Source organism: Echiichthys vipera (genome assembly GCF_963691815.1).
Source record: "Echiichthys vipera genome assembly, chromosome: 6".
In the NCBI taxonomy this organism is placed as follows: domain Eukaryota; kingdom Metazoa; phylum Chordata; class Actinopteri; order Perciformes; family Trachinidae; genus Echiichthys; species Echiichthys vipera.
Window position 1 is genome coordinate 13,698,323 of NC_139831.1, and position 14,323 is coordinate 13,712,645.

The window sequence follows — 14,323 nt, forward strand, 5'->3', positions numbered from 1 at the left end:
CAACTATTCCTTTAAAAGTTGGCAACGCCTGAACTAAAAACTGTGGACAATGATCCAGAGAAGAGGCTGCGCCACATGTGTCTTGGATGCTGTAGTGATTTTGTGCTTCTGCTTCTTCACATCTCTTCACCTGCATCAGAATACAAAAAGTCCTGCACCAGCTTTTGATTCAGGATTAGACTCATGAGGAAGAAGCAGCAGAACTTAACATCTGCTAGTTCACTTCTTAAACCCTTTGCAGAAAGTCAAGTGCCACCTGTTTCATCCCTCGAAGAAGTGGAGACCTTTTCCGCCTGAAGAGCGTTTTCAATATTCAGCATCACGAGTGCGAGTAAAGCTGTTCTGGAGTAAAAGATGCCCTTACGCCTGTATTCATTCTCTGTTTGGACCAATACATCATCTTTTTTCCACGTCACGCTGAAATTTGTTTAACATCCATTTTTCAGGTGATAACTGTTCCTCCCTGACCACAGCTATAATATAAAACATTCAATGAGCTTCTAATAAATGTTGTTTAATTGTCCAATAATACTTTAAATAAATTAGTTTTTTTTATCTCAAGAGTGTAATGTGTCTGAGTGTCTCTGTAGTGGAGCACTAAATCCCTGCATGTCAATGGTGGGCTGGCAGCTTGAATAAAAAACGGGTTTCTGTGTGTGTGTGTGTGTGTGTGTGTGTGTGTGTGTGTGTGTGTGTGTGTGTGTGTGTGTGTGTGTGTGTGTGTGTGTGTGTGTGTGTGTGTGTGTGTGTGTGTGTGTGTGTGTGTGTGTGTGTGTGTGTGTGTGTGTTTAATACCTGATACTGGCTGGTGAGGCGGGCGCTGCTGAGGTCCAGGCTCTGGTTGGTTTCCCTCAGGCCGCTGAGTTCTCCCTCCAGCCGCGTCCGCTCCAGCTGGGAGGCGCTCAGCTCTCCCCTCAGCTCCGAGCCCTGAGCCAGCAGCTCTGCCTGTGTAACCAGCCCCTCCTTATGTTGGGCCTGCAGCCTGGAACACACACACACACACACACACACACACACACACACAGGTTTTACTCATCACTGTCATTGTTATGTGTCCTCTGAAGTGTGTCATTTCTTTGTGAAGTGAAGGTCGTTGTTTTATTATTACAAGTCCTTACAAAGTCAGAAATCATCAGACGTCTCAGAAAAAATGTTTAAAGAACACTTTACTGGATCACTCACTGGTTTTAGACCAATGTTTTCAAAATAACCACATTATAGCACCATGCAATCAACTTTGTTTCATTTTATAATGAGATTAGATGAAACTCTTAATGGTCAATGAGGGAGAAATTTGGTAATATTCAGTAATAAACATCAGACATTTTATGTTCCCAGTGTGGATTCAAAGTGTTATTAAACTTTTTATGCAAGTAAAAATTGAACCAGTGTACAGAATTCAAGGCAACACTCGGTGAGTAACTGATATACAAATGGTCATTTTGAGGGTGAGGTATTCTTTTAATACTGAGAGATACTTAAATAGGCAGGTTTTAGAAAACGCATGTGTTCAGGGAGTACTGAGATACAACTGTATAAAGGCTTGGATTTAACGCACAGATATTTTTATATAGTTTTGCTGGTAAAGACAGTCCCCTGTTACTTAAATGCATCAGGAGTTTTAAAAATCTGACTTGATTTGAACTGTTACTTACGGTTAAGAGGACAAACTGCAGTGAAGTCGCTCTTGTGGATATTCACAATCTTAATGATTATCCTGATAATGGACATTTATTGTAAGTCTTTTTTTTATCATGATCAGGGATAAAATCTTGTAATGTCCCATCCCTACACCTGATAAATATTTACTCTCTTTTAGCTCTGATTTGGGTCTCTATATAATAATACAATAATATCTGCCTCTTTAGCTGCTAAATGCATCACTGTGTTCACCAGCCAGTCACTATCTGTGTCTGTCTGACTGTTGCTGTGCAGGGAGAGAACACTTGGGTAGCTTTTTCCATTGAAAACATCTGCCTGCTGCAGTCGACAGAGACGAAGAGTCGGCGCAATGAGCTGAAACTTACTATAAAGCTCCATGAAGCCGAGGGGAGCTGCGGATTCAGGTGTTAATTCTCCCCCATTTCATCGTCACATTGCTTTCACTTTGTCTTTGATAGATTATTATTATGAGAACAACGCTTTAAAGAAATCTGAAACAAAAATGTGATCAACTAATATATTAATATATTATTCCCCTAATTCAGTTCAAACATGATATTAATTAACAGGTCTAAGGAGCATTTAAATGCATGGACATGCTTATTTTATATCTAAATAAAAGGTGCGTTTCCACTATGGTCGAATACCCGGAATGAGGCAGGTCTATCTCGCCCTAATTTGCATTTGAGTCACTCGATAGCTTTCAATAGCCGTTTGTTGGCCTTGTGGGAGAGCAGGGCCGTTTTGTCCCCTGAGAGAAGCCCTGTTGCTGATTGGATGTAACTCTCAGCGGGATGTGACGTGTGTTAGTACAGACGCCATAACAACACGGCGAAGTAGAGTAGACACTTTTATCCAGTGATGTAGAAGAACACAGCGCAGAAAATGATCTGTGCACAGGCCTCTTTGCACGGACTTGTTTAAATGAGTGCTGAGTACACGCACGCACACGCACACACACGCACACACACACATACACAAACACACACACACACACACACAAACACAAACCGTTCTGCAAGCGGGTTGACTGGTTAACAACGACCAGAAGTTTTTAAGGTGGAGTGTTTTCTTTCATGTAACTTGTACATAAGTTGACACTGTTGACACACAATCATACGGGCCACCTTAAGTCAAACTGCAACTTTTCTGTATTTCTCACTTTGAGAAAGAGCGGCGCACGGCTGTATCACTGAGCAGCTGATCACCGGCAAACAAAACCCATTCAGTGAGTGATGCAACACCTCCGGAGTTTGGTAAATCCGCCTGGGGCCTTTTTTTTGTAATGGAAACATGGCGAGTGAACGACCATTTGAGAGGGCGTGGCCTGAAAATTTCCGAGCGGCCACATTTTACCTTAATGGAAACACGCAAAGTGTGTCCAGCTTGACATCCTGCCACAGTAAATCACATCAATATGATGATGAATATCTGGTTGAATAACTAATAATGGTACACACAAGTATCGTATGATCATCATCATCATCATCTTCATCTTCATCATTATATACCCTCAACCCCCAAGATTAAATGTAATCAGGAGCACTCTTAACTGTTTTTAACCTCAAATCTTAGTAAGAACAAAAATCTAAGGTAAAACTGTAAGTCCACATATAAGACTGTCAAATAAATCAAATTAAAATAATGAATTCCTTCATTCTTCTTCTTTTGGTAAAATATCCAAACAAACCTACATTGTTGCTCCCCATTCCTGCTGTTTCATGTCTTGTGCTTTTTAAATCTGTGCTGCTGTTTTGGGCCAAAAAGCCTTTAATCAGGAATAGAAAATGCATTCTGTGCATTCCTACAGTACATTTGCATTCAACCCAGCTCCCGTGTTGCTGCCTGTGCTTCATGTAGAGTAGTACATTAATGCTGCTCCCCTATAGTCAAGGCAACGTGCACGCAGCAAGAGGAGAGGAGAGGAGTGAATTGATGATCACATCTCATTAACATGATGCTGAGGAATCTGATTGGTGAGTGGATTTGCTACCTCGCGTTGTCTTCTCTCAGCCTCTCCAGATCTCGCTCTCTCTCCAGTCTCCTCTGGGCCTCTGCTTCCATCTTCTCTCTCTCCATCTTCATCTCACGCTCTCTCTCCTCCAGCTGGGTTTTACCGTCCAGGAGCTCCTTGTACCTTGAGATTGCAAACACAATATTCACCCCAATAGAAAACAATAATGGTTTAAATTCAATGACAGAGAGTGTGTGTGTCTTTAAAGGTTGCGTTGTGGATTTGTGTGTATTTTTTTGTTTTTCGGAGAAATAGGCCATAAACAGAAAGAGACAATATTTTTCAGTTTATGAAAGGGTCTAATTAAATGCAGGCTGTGTGTGTGTGTGTGTGTGTGTGTGTGTGTGTGTTTGTGTGTGTGTGTGTGTGTGTGTGTGTGTGTGTGTGTGTGTGTGTGTGTGTGTGTACCTGGCTTCCAGCTCCCTATGCTGGGCCTCCAGGCTGCGGTTGTTGCTCCTCAGTTGAGAGTGTCTGTCCAGCAGCTCCTCCAGCTCTACCTCCTGCCGCTGCTGCAGAGCAGTCATCCGCTCGTGGTCCCACCTCTGAGCCTCCATCCTGGCCACCGACTCTTCCCGCTCCCTCGCCCACACCTTGGACTCGGCCTCCAGAGCCGCGCACCGGGCCTCGCTCTCACTGCCGCGCGCCAGCGCTGCTGCATGCTGGGAGTTTAGAGAAGCTTGCTCCACCTGTGTTGTAAAGCAGACGGATCATGTCTTTGCCTACATGTTTGGGGTCTTACAGCAACACAACAACCCAAACATTTGAAGTTACAGATAGCCAGGTTTTTCTCGCAAGCCAATCAGAGCAGACTGGGCTTTTTCAAGAGGGGGTCTTAAAGAGACTGGTGCTAAAAGTGTTTAGACAGAGGGTGACTACAGGTATATTCAGACAGACACTATGAGAAAAAGTGTTAACATGTTCTAGTAGAAACCCCAAATACAAGTATGAGCCTGAAAATGATCCTAATATGTCCGCTTTAAAGCAGTCTGGTACACCAATAATGTAATTAATGCTTAAAATGATGTCCAAATTGATTGCCAGAGTCTAATTATCAAAACCAGTCTATTTGCTTTCATTTTTAAACCAAAAAGTTTAAAAACAATGTGAGTCCAATAAGCTCTATTGTTTGCAGGTTGAATAAATGATTCCAGCTGTAGTCATGCCCTCTCTGTGTGTTTAGCACCTGTAGCTGGGTGTTGAGTGTCTGTAGTCTGGTGCAGGAGTCCTGCAGGCTGAGGGAGTGGCGGCGCAGAGCCTCCAGCTGCTCCTTCAGGTGCTCACACGCCTCTTGGGACTGAGACAGCCGCGACAACAAAGCCTCCTGTCCTGCAACTGCCACCGCTCTCTGAGGGAGAGAAATGTTCACACTGAGAGAGCGTCCACAGCCATGTAGGCTTCAGAGGCAACTGCATCAGCGGCTGCACTCCCACCCTCAAGATATTCATATTATTCAAACCTCGACCTCATCTGCAGCTGTCAGGCAGCAGCTTTATGTGACATTTGTGCCAGTCTCTAAACACAGAGATGCATCCTGTTTGTAACTGCAGAGAAGAATAATACATAAAATATGTTCTAGTCATCCAAATCTTTGGTTTATACCTGTAACACCTGAAATCTTATTATCCACTCAGAAAATGTGCAGACTTATTTCACACTCTTGACTGTGAAATCTGCCCTGATTAATAAATGAGTGTGTTGATTGTGCATTGCGATGCATAGATTAAAAATGAACAGACAATGTTGTATTTTTTCAAAATTGATGAAGGTATAAAAATCCTGTGTTTTTATACGAAACTAAAAAAAGCTTGTGGCACATCATCAAACCTTGGCTCGACACCCAGTAAACAATGTAAATTTATTTGAACAGTAATGGCAAAGCAACAAAACACTCCACAGAGTCATCTGGAGGGTCTGAAGTCCAGTTTTGATGTGCGGAAACCTTTTTTTTTCATTTTGGATTCTTTCACATTGGCTTCCAGCACCAGACCGAACCATGCTGGTTTCAACGTCATCAAAAAGGCCGTCTCTTGTCATTGTTGAGATAGTGAGACCCCTTAGCAGCAGAAAATGACGTATTGTTAAACCAGTTTTTAACTTTTCTGTCTTGTGACCTTTTGCAAAAAAGTGTCTGGTCATCACAATACAAAGGAGTTGTTTGCAGTGCCATTAAAAAGACCTTTCCTGTCTAAACTTCTCAGATGATTTCATTAAATGAACTGTTTTGGGCCGAAAGAGGTCAAAATATTCATCATATAATAATATTTTGCAAAAACAACAAAGATTAAATAAAAACGTCCCCAAAAAGGAAATATAAATGTATGTAGCAGAACTTTCTCTCTTCTTCTTTCTCATCAAATGTGTCATGACCCCTCAGATTTATATTGTGACCTTTAGGAGAGCACCGGACTCGTAGGTTGGAAACCACTGGACTAAACAACCGAGCTGGATAAAAAGACGAGAAAACAGGTTCCACCTCAAGCAACTACTCCAATTTAATTCTGCTTACGTATTAATGCACCGTGATTAGTAATCTAATACAACTTACTTTTCCTCCTGATACTTTACAATTAGCTGATCATACTTCTGATATTTTACAGTTTTTCTCGATTGCTAAGACCCTTTTCTTGAAAGCTTCTCTCCTTTTCTCTAAACTTTGAACACAAACCCCAATTTTCAAGCTACATTCACAAAACCTCAGACTCTTCTTGCAAAACCAAACTTTCACCTCAAAACAGTTCAATCTGTGCCCAAAACTGAACTTTGTTGTCAAATCGTGCCCCAAGTCAATCAAAATTAAAAACACTACTGAGCAGTCACTAAACACTACATAGAAAAATAGAAAACACAATGCTCAGGACATGAAGCTGAATGCATGTTGCAAAACAAAAAACCTGTCCATTTAGCACTTGTACACAAAGACAAAAAACAGAAATCTTGTGCATTTACACGCAGCCCTTGTACAAAACAAACAGAAATCGTATGCATTTGCCACTTGTGTACATGTGCCACCTGTCCTCCCACCCCCCTATGACAGTGTTTCAATTCTACAAAAAGAGAACATGCAGTTACAAAAAATATACATGGAAAACTAGGCCTGCAGACAGTTAGACTAACCCTCCATTACAATACTACAGTACATTGGCACAGCGATGTACTGAAACATATATTTACTTACAGTATACTGTGGTACAGTATATACTGTAATAGCTCATACAGTAATTTGCTCTAAACATTTACATACTGTACTATAATGTCAAAAAAGACCTGTTCTCTTCTCTAAATCTTCGGATTATGGTGGACACAGTGAAGTGTTTGGTTGTACCCTTTGTCCGGCCTCCCTCATGCTCATACCATGGACAAGAACATGGTCAATCACAGTAGCTCTGATTTCATCAGATATTGCTGTTCTTTGTCTTCGCTGACCACCTCGACCACCTCGACCACCTTGACCACCTCGACCTCCTCTCACACGAACTCTTCCTCTCAGATTTCTATCCATTGTTGTGCCTCACAAATCAGTGCTCTCTGAACTGGCTTTATATATTCCCTCACATCATTAGCCACAAGTGTGATCAATTTTGAGTTGTTGTGTTCAAGTAGTGACAACCGTGCTTTAATTGTGTTTGACTTTTGCCACCTGTGCTCACCATTATGCAAATTAAAATGTGTTGGTAAGTTGTGTCTGAACAGGTGAAAAGTGCTCATGGTTTTGCAAAAAGAGTGATTGATTCAATCAGTCGGTTCAAGCAACAGAGAAATTGGTTCAGACAACAGGGTTTAGTGTTTTAGCAATTGAGAAAAACTGTAAGTCATAATAGAGATTTTTTTATCGCTGTACTGGTGATGCAGTTGTTAGCTCTTTGCTTCATCCATCCTAATCTAAAACTTTAAATCCTGACAGCATTAATGCAGCACAATACCTCCCGAGCAAAAGCACAGAATGAAATTCCTGACCTTGGCAGCGCCAGAGATACCCCTTACAGCTTGACGTTAGAGTTTGTGAGCGTGTGTGTGTGTATGTGTGTGTGTGTGTGTGTGTGTGTGTCGTGTGTGTGTGTGAGAGAGAGAGAGAGAGAGAGAGAGAGAGAGAGAGAGAGCGAGAGAGAGAGAGAGAGAGAGAGAGAGAGAGAGAGGGAAAGAGAAGAGAGAGGGTAAGAGCTGTAGAGCAGCAGACGAGATAAGGAAGATTAACAGTAGCCGAGGTGACATTATAAAAACTGATGAGCAGAGATAAAGCGGTAAGTCCTGGAAATAAAGTGCTGCACTTGTGGAAGTGGAGGCCTTCTGTGAGTTGATAGTCGTCAGGCATCCCCTGAGCAAGAACTTCAACATGACATAGATCATCTCCATCACAAAGGAGATGGACCGAACCCCACAGACAAATGAGATTCACAGGCTCCCACACATATCGTATACTCAAACAGATACACACCTCTCTTTCCAGCTCCGTCAGCCTCTCCCTCAGCTGGCTCTCCGTCTCTCCTGTGGAATAATCATGGGTCACGAAAAGGTCGCAACCTTTGCCAGCTGCAGGGGATTGATCCTGATGTGGCGCCTCCTGGGTGTGTGTCTGACTACTGTGTGTTTCGACTGAGGAGTCTGAATTTGGATTAGATGTAGCGTCCACCTCCGCACTTCCTCTTCTTTTCTCCAACTGGAGGAGAGATTCACTTTTCTTAAGGTGCAGGGAGAGCCACTCTATTCTCTCCTTTGATTGGTCGAGAGCATCAGTTGTCGTCTTTAGTTCAGCCTCTGCTTTTTGTAGTTTTCGGCTCAGACGTTCGACTTCAGATAACAGCTTCTGGGAACGTCCCTGCTCACTGGAAAGGTCCTGATAAGAGATGAGAGGCGCAGTGTTCAAAGATTATACAGTGATCTTCACCACTCAAATCCAGTACATATCTAGACTCAATTAATTTGACTCTATATGTTCTCAAAGGACTGATCTTCCTGTGATAATATTTTTAGTCGTGGCCTAATTTCATACTGCGTACTAATTCTATACAGTAATTACAGTCCAACTAACGTACTCCAGTGTGAACTAAGTGGAAATGATTCACTGCAGTGACAGGTATCAATCTAACAAGAATAAAGCTAAATGTGTTTTCCAAGATTTAATCAGCTCTTTTTTTTTTATGTATTTCCAACATTTACTTTATCATTTTGTGACATCACTGGTTGATTTAACCAAAATCTTCTATCCTGATATAAGTCATTTCATATCTCGATATGCATCACAATATAACACGTTTTCTGGTAATTCAACAAATAAATAGTCTTGAACTATGAAATCACCACATGGCCAAGTCTATTTCTCTCCTTTAATTTGAAATTTAATACGTAACAAATGAAAAATACTGAGCGAGAAGTGCAAAAATATAAACTCCAAATATTACACATTAGCTTTTCTGAAAAAAGAGTATGTGCTTGTTGTTATCAATTTAGATGATGTAATTATGTATCATGATGATATCTTCATATATGATTTCATTGAAAGATGATATACATATCACTAAGTTTCACAACCGTCTTTTTTGCTAATGTTCTATACTGAGATCTCCTTCTGGAAAAAACCTGTCGCCGCATATTAAACAAAACCAAAAAAAGGACATTTTTAAACCAAAGTTAAGGCGGCTCTGTGAGCAGTGTTGATGGTTCAGGAAGCTTGAACCATGGGTGTGGAGTTGCAAGAGGGGCTGTGTTTGTTGTTTCAATCGAGGACAACCTTTTTACTACAGTAATGCTTTTATAAGTGCTATCCTCTGGGATTTTGTGTCATGATACTTTTTTTTGATCTGTTGTGCATTTCAACTCCTAATTAAAATCAAATCAACAAAATGCAACCCAGCACGTTTTTGAGGTGTTCAGCAGGACGTAGTTTTCGTTCCACTTTGGGACAATAATGTCCATTAACAACACTCTGAAAATATATGGGATGCTAATGGCACTCTTTAAGTATTCAGTCTTTAAGTCTGAAAAATACTATTTCTGGGTCAAAACACTCATCGAATAAAACAAACCACAACGGCCGAACCTGTAAAGCTTTTACGGTCGCTTCTTTCTTGAGACGCCACTTCGATAGGAACGCGGTAAAATTACATTTTTTTTTACCAAGATCTGTTCAAACAACGAAGAACACAGCACTGCCGCACTGCAGAAATACGAGTTTTGGACCTGGAAATAGTACTTTGAAGGGGCGTTACGTCACAACTGAAAAAACAAATACTGACCGTTGTCACTTTTCCAGTATGAATACAATGAATTATTATGCAGTACAGACAGAAGCATCATAAAATGAACTATTTTTATGATTATGACTGATGGGAATTTCTGCTGTCTAAATAAGATGAGTGAGGGAGTTTTCCCTGCATTACATCCCTGCAGTGACTTAACTAGCATGTCACACAAGCACATGCACACACACACACACACACACACACACACACACACACACACACACACACACACACACACACACACACACACACACACACACACACACACACACACACACACACACCTGGGACAGTGAGTTAATCTTGGCCTGAGTGTCGGCGTACTGCTCCTGCAGCTGCTGTTTACCCTCCTCCATGCTGGTTAATTGACTGCTGAGCTCCTTCTCCAGGTCCTGCAGCAGCGTGCAGAGCTCCTTGGATTCTGACAGCTGCTGACACACACGTCTGCACACACACACACACAAACACACGGAGCACACACACGCACACGCACACGCACACGCACACGCACACGCACACGCACACACACACACACACACACACACACACACACACACACACACACACACACACAGCACAGGTCAGACACAGGTTGGATGAAGATAGAATTGACATTAAAGATAAATACATGGTGCAGCGAAGTACATCTCTCTGATGCCTTGTAAAGTTAACTGCGTGCCTCAGCTGTTGATCAAGGTTAATGCGTGAACAGGAGTGTGTGTACCTGTGTTCAGCATCCAGAGCCCGAGCTCTCTGGTTGCTGTGCTCCAGGGCCAGGGTCGTGCTCTCCAGCTGCTGCCTCAGCCTCGCAGCCTCCCTCTCTCTCTGCCTCCCCTCCTTCCGTTGGCCGTCCAACTCCGACTGACACACCTCCTTCTCCTGCTCCAGCCTGGACGCCTCCAGCAGCGCCTGGTCTCGTGTCCGGGCCAGAGATTCGGCCTCCATGGTGACCTCGCGGAGCTCTACTTCCAGCTCCTCCTCCCGACGACGAGAAGTCTCCAAATTCCGACCTTGTCGTTCCACCTCTGCCCTGAGAGTCTGAGTGGCGAGCTCTAACTGCTCACTCTGGCAAAACAGACAAGATGGATAATTAATGCCACATTAGATTAGATACATTTATTAATTTCAGAAGAACGCAGTTTGGTCGTCCATGCACAGTGGTGAATCAAATAATAATAAGAAGAACAAAAGAGACATAAATCAGAAAAGTCCAGGAATTTGCTGTCAGTTTGATATACTTTTAAAGATAATTTTTTGACAGTTTCAAGCCTTTTATTAGATAGGACAGACAGGAAATGGGGTATGTGAGAGAGGGGGAGACCTGCAGCAAAGGGCCACAGGTCGAGGACCTTCAGCCTCTTTACATGGGGCAACTGCTCTACCACCAAGCCACCGGCCGGCCCAGTTTGACTCACTTTTACACCAAAATTCAAACTGGCACAACACGTTTGTCACTGAATCATAAATTTAAAAAACACAATCTGTTAAGTTGTATTGTTTGTGTTTGGTTTATATGTAAACTTGACTTAACTTGAAATGTGCTAAGAAACTTAAAGCAATGTGCCAACAAAGGCAGTGAAGCAGAATGAGACTACAAGCTTGACAACGTGGATGTAAACAATAAAGATTTCGGTATAAAAAGAATAAAAAATCACACAACACAGAGATCAAAGATGTTTTGGTGAGTAACACAGAACTCCACAGGGAGCCCTATAATTAGTCGCCTCCAGATTTAGAATCACATCCCATTAATTAATGCAAATTCAATCAATCTTTGCGACATTTCCAAGAATTCAAATTAGGTGAATTAACCAAATGACAGGACCAAATAAATACAACGTTGGTTGTTGTTGGTTATGTTTCAATGCGGTGGAGTTCCATAAACTCACCTCGACAACAAGGAAACAAAGAAAGAGGATGTCGATGAATTGTAATTTCCTATTTGGGTTTTATTCACCCCTACAGCTGAAAGAAGCAGAGTGCATTTCATGTTTCATTTAACACATGCTGTTATAGTCTCCATTAATTCTGAGTCTTTACTTCTCATTCTGGTGGTCAGACTACAAAGTCTACCTCGAACACAAATGGAAACTGTTTCATGAAGTAAATCATCGAGCACTGAAATGAACACATTTTAATCTGACAGGCCTGATGTGGTACACTTCTTACTTCCTCATGCCGTCACATTCAGAGGCTGTTGTACTGTTTGTAAATTAAAGGAATACTCCACTGTTTTCTCTGTTTTTTTTATATCGATGTGACCTGATTTTATGGGATCACAAAGCTGCACGGCTTCAAAGCAGAACACATTCATTTTTAACTTGCTCATTTGCGTTGAATTGTAAACTGCATGTTGCAGACAATAGAAAGTCAGTACAGAGAGTAAAATATGCAGTGGTGTTTAGGTTAGTGGATGTTCAGGTGCAACATGAACAACAATGACTGGATCTTTGCTTTATGAAAAGAGGGCGGGTAATACAGTCGAAGATTACAACATCTGAAGAAGGATTATGTATGACTCTGAATGGGAGGTATTTATGAATCCCTTTTATGGTATTTCTTTAATGCTGACTTAGCACTGCACTTCTCCTTAGCTTGCATTTTCTATGATGTCTTGTAATTTATCTGCAGATATTACATTAAACACATTATTCTTTTTTTTTCAGAAAATCTCCAATTCTACATTGTGTGTGAAAAATATGATTTCTGGTTTGTGTTTTTCCTTGAACCCACGGACACTTTGAGTGTAGATGAGTTTCTCGTCACCATGTGAATATCGCAGTTCAAAACAGACCCACTCTCGCAATACTGGGTGTATAAAAACATGTTGTTTCATTCTCAGCTTGACTCATCTGTTTCACTTCACGCTGCCAAATCCACCTCCTGCTGAGCATTTTCTCTGTGCAGTAATATTATATTTCAGTTATAGGTTCAAGACAAAACACATTTATCTGGCAAGCAGAGCTTCTATCTGATGTAATGCATTTAATGTAACCCGGTAAATATTTAAAGAGATAACAGTATAATAAGATCAGCTATTAGAAATCCAAGATATTTTTCTTAGTTGGGGTTTGTGTTGCATCATAAAAACTCTGCTCCCTTTTATTTGGTTTGTGCATTTCAATTCCCCTGCCCCTCGTTCATCTTCCCTGCAGTAAAATGACATTCGCTGTGGTCATGGAAATGTTTGGTGTCACAGCTGCATCATGTGCGTGTGCGTGTGTGTGTGTGTGTGTGTGTGTGTGTGTGTGTGTGTGTACTCTTCAACCTTGCGCTGGGCGGTGCGCAGGGCATCCACGGTGCTGCGTAGCGTGTCCCTGTCTCTCTCTAGTGTGGCACGCTCTCCCTCAAGGGTGGCGATGACTGTGGTCTGCATCCTGTGAAGCTCTGTTTGGCTTCGCAGGCGGCACAGCTCCTCCTCCATAACCAGACCCTCTGACTGAAGTACCTGAGAGAACAACAAGAGGATATTGAGCTGGGGATCTGTCTCTCTATTCATACAGGAATCTGTATACTGTATATATACATATATATATCCATCCATCAATACATACATACGTACCTCTATCTGCCTTCGGGCATCTCCCAGACTCTCTGCAGCTCTCCTTAGGCGCTGCAGCTCTGCCTCCAGGACCACCAGCCTCTGCTCAGCTTCCCAGGCTTTCCTGCTCTGCTCTCCCAGCCTGGAGCGCAGGTCCTGGGCCACCATCGCCTGTCTGTCAGCCTCCTCCTGGGCCTCCTGGAGGCGGTTCGTCAAAAACTCCACATCAGGACAAGGCAGGGAAGAAACAGCCTGGTCTGCGGCTGTGGTCTCTGCATTATCTTTTATACTTTCTGGGTGATTTTGGATCTCTGAGCTAGTTGTTAGTGCAATCTGTTCTTTCTGTATTTGTCTTTCTTTCTCCTTTTTCTCTTTGTCTTTCTGCCCTCCCTCTGCCTCTCCTCTCCTTTTGGACTCCTCATCGCATAGTTCTCCTTTTCCCCCATCAACGGGGAGAATCTCTTCCCCAACTCCTGCTTCCCTCTGGCTTCCAATGATTTCTCCTCTACTCTCCCTCATCCCCATTATCCTCACCCTTCCTTCCCCCTCTCCCCTGCAGGATTCAGAGCCCTGAAATCCTCTCTCTATCTTCTCCTCCTCTTCCTCCTCCTCCTTTCTGTCTGGCTTCTTCACTCCTTCTTCCTTCCTCCTGTCTTCTTGGCTTTGCAGTTTGGTCACCAGCTCTTCAAGGCGCTGCTTCAAAGTGGCATTTTCATTCTTCAAGTTTTGAAACTGAAAAAGTTATGTTCAATGAAAGTGAAATTTCAACAATTTTCAAAGCTTTGAATCTCCTGCATCCTTGTTTCTTTTCTCTTGCTCCTCTCATGTATTGAACATGACTGAACTTAAATGCATTGTGAATTAAAAAAA

At 42.3% G+C, this 14,323-nt stretch overlaps 1 protein-coding gene across 1 annotated transcript in view; it reads right to left on the bottom strand.

Moving 5' to 3' along the window:
* The window catches only part of ccdc88b (coiled-coil domain containing 88B), a 54,973-nt gene that overhangs the window by 16,155 nt on the left and 24,495 nt on the right, over positions 1–14,323 (bottom strand). The window contains exons 15-23 of the mRNA XM_083915216.1: positions 13,475–14,185; positions 13,181–13,360; positions 10,637–10,977; positions 10,197–10,356; positions 8,109–8,507; positions 4,860–5,021; positions 4,085–4,362; positions 3,656–3,799; positions 796–982 (exon numbers count right to left, since the gene is read on the bottom strand). Coding sequence (XP_083771342.1) covers positions 796–982; positions 3,656–3,799; positions 4,085–4,362; positions 4,860–5,021; positions 8,109–8,507; positions 10,197–10,356; positions 10,637–10,977; positions 13,181–13,360; positions 13,475–14,185 — 2,562 coding nt within the window. The remainder of the gene's footprint in view (positions 1–795; positions 983–3,655; positions 3,800–4,084; positions 4,363–4,859; positions 5,022–8,108; positions 8,508–10,196; positions 10,357–10,636; positions 10,978–13,180; positions 13,361–13,474; positions 14,186–14,323) is intronic.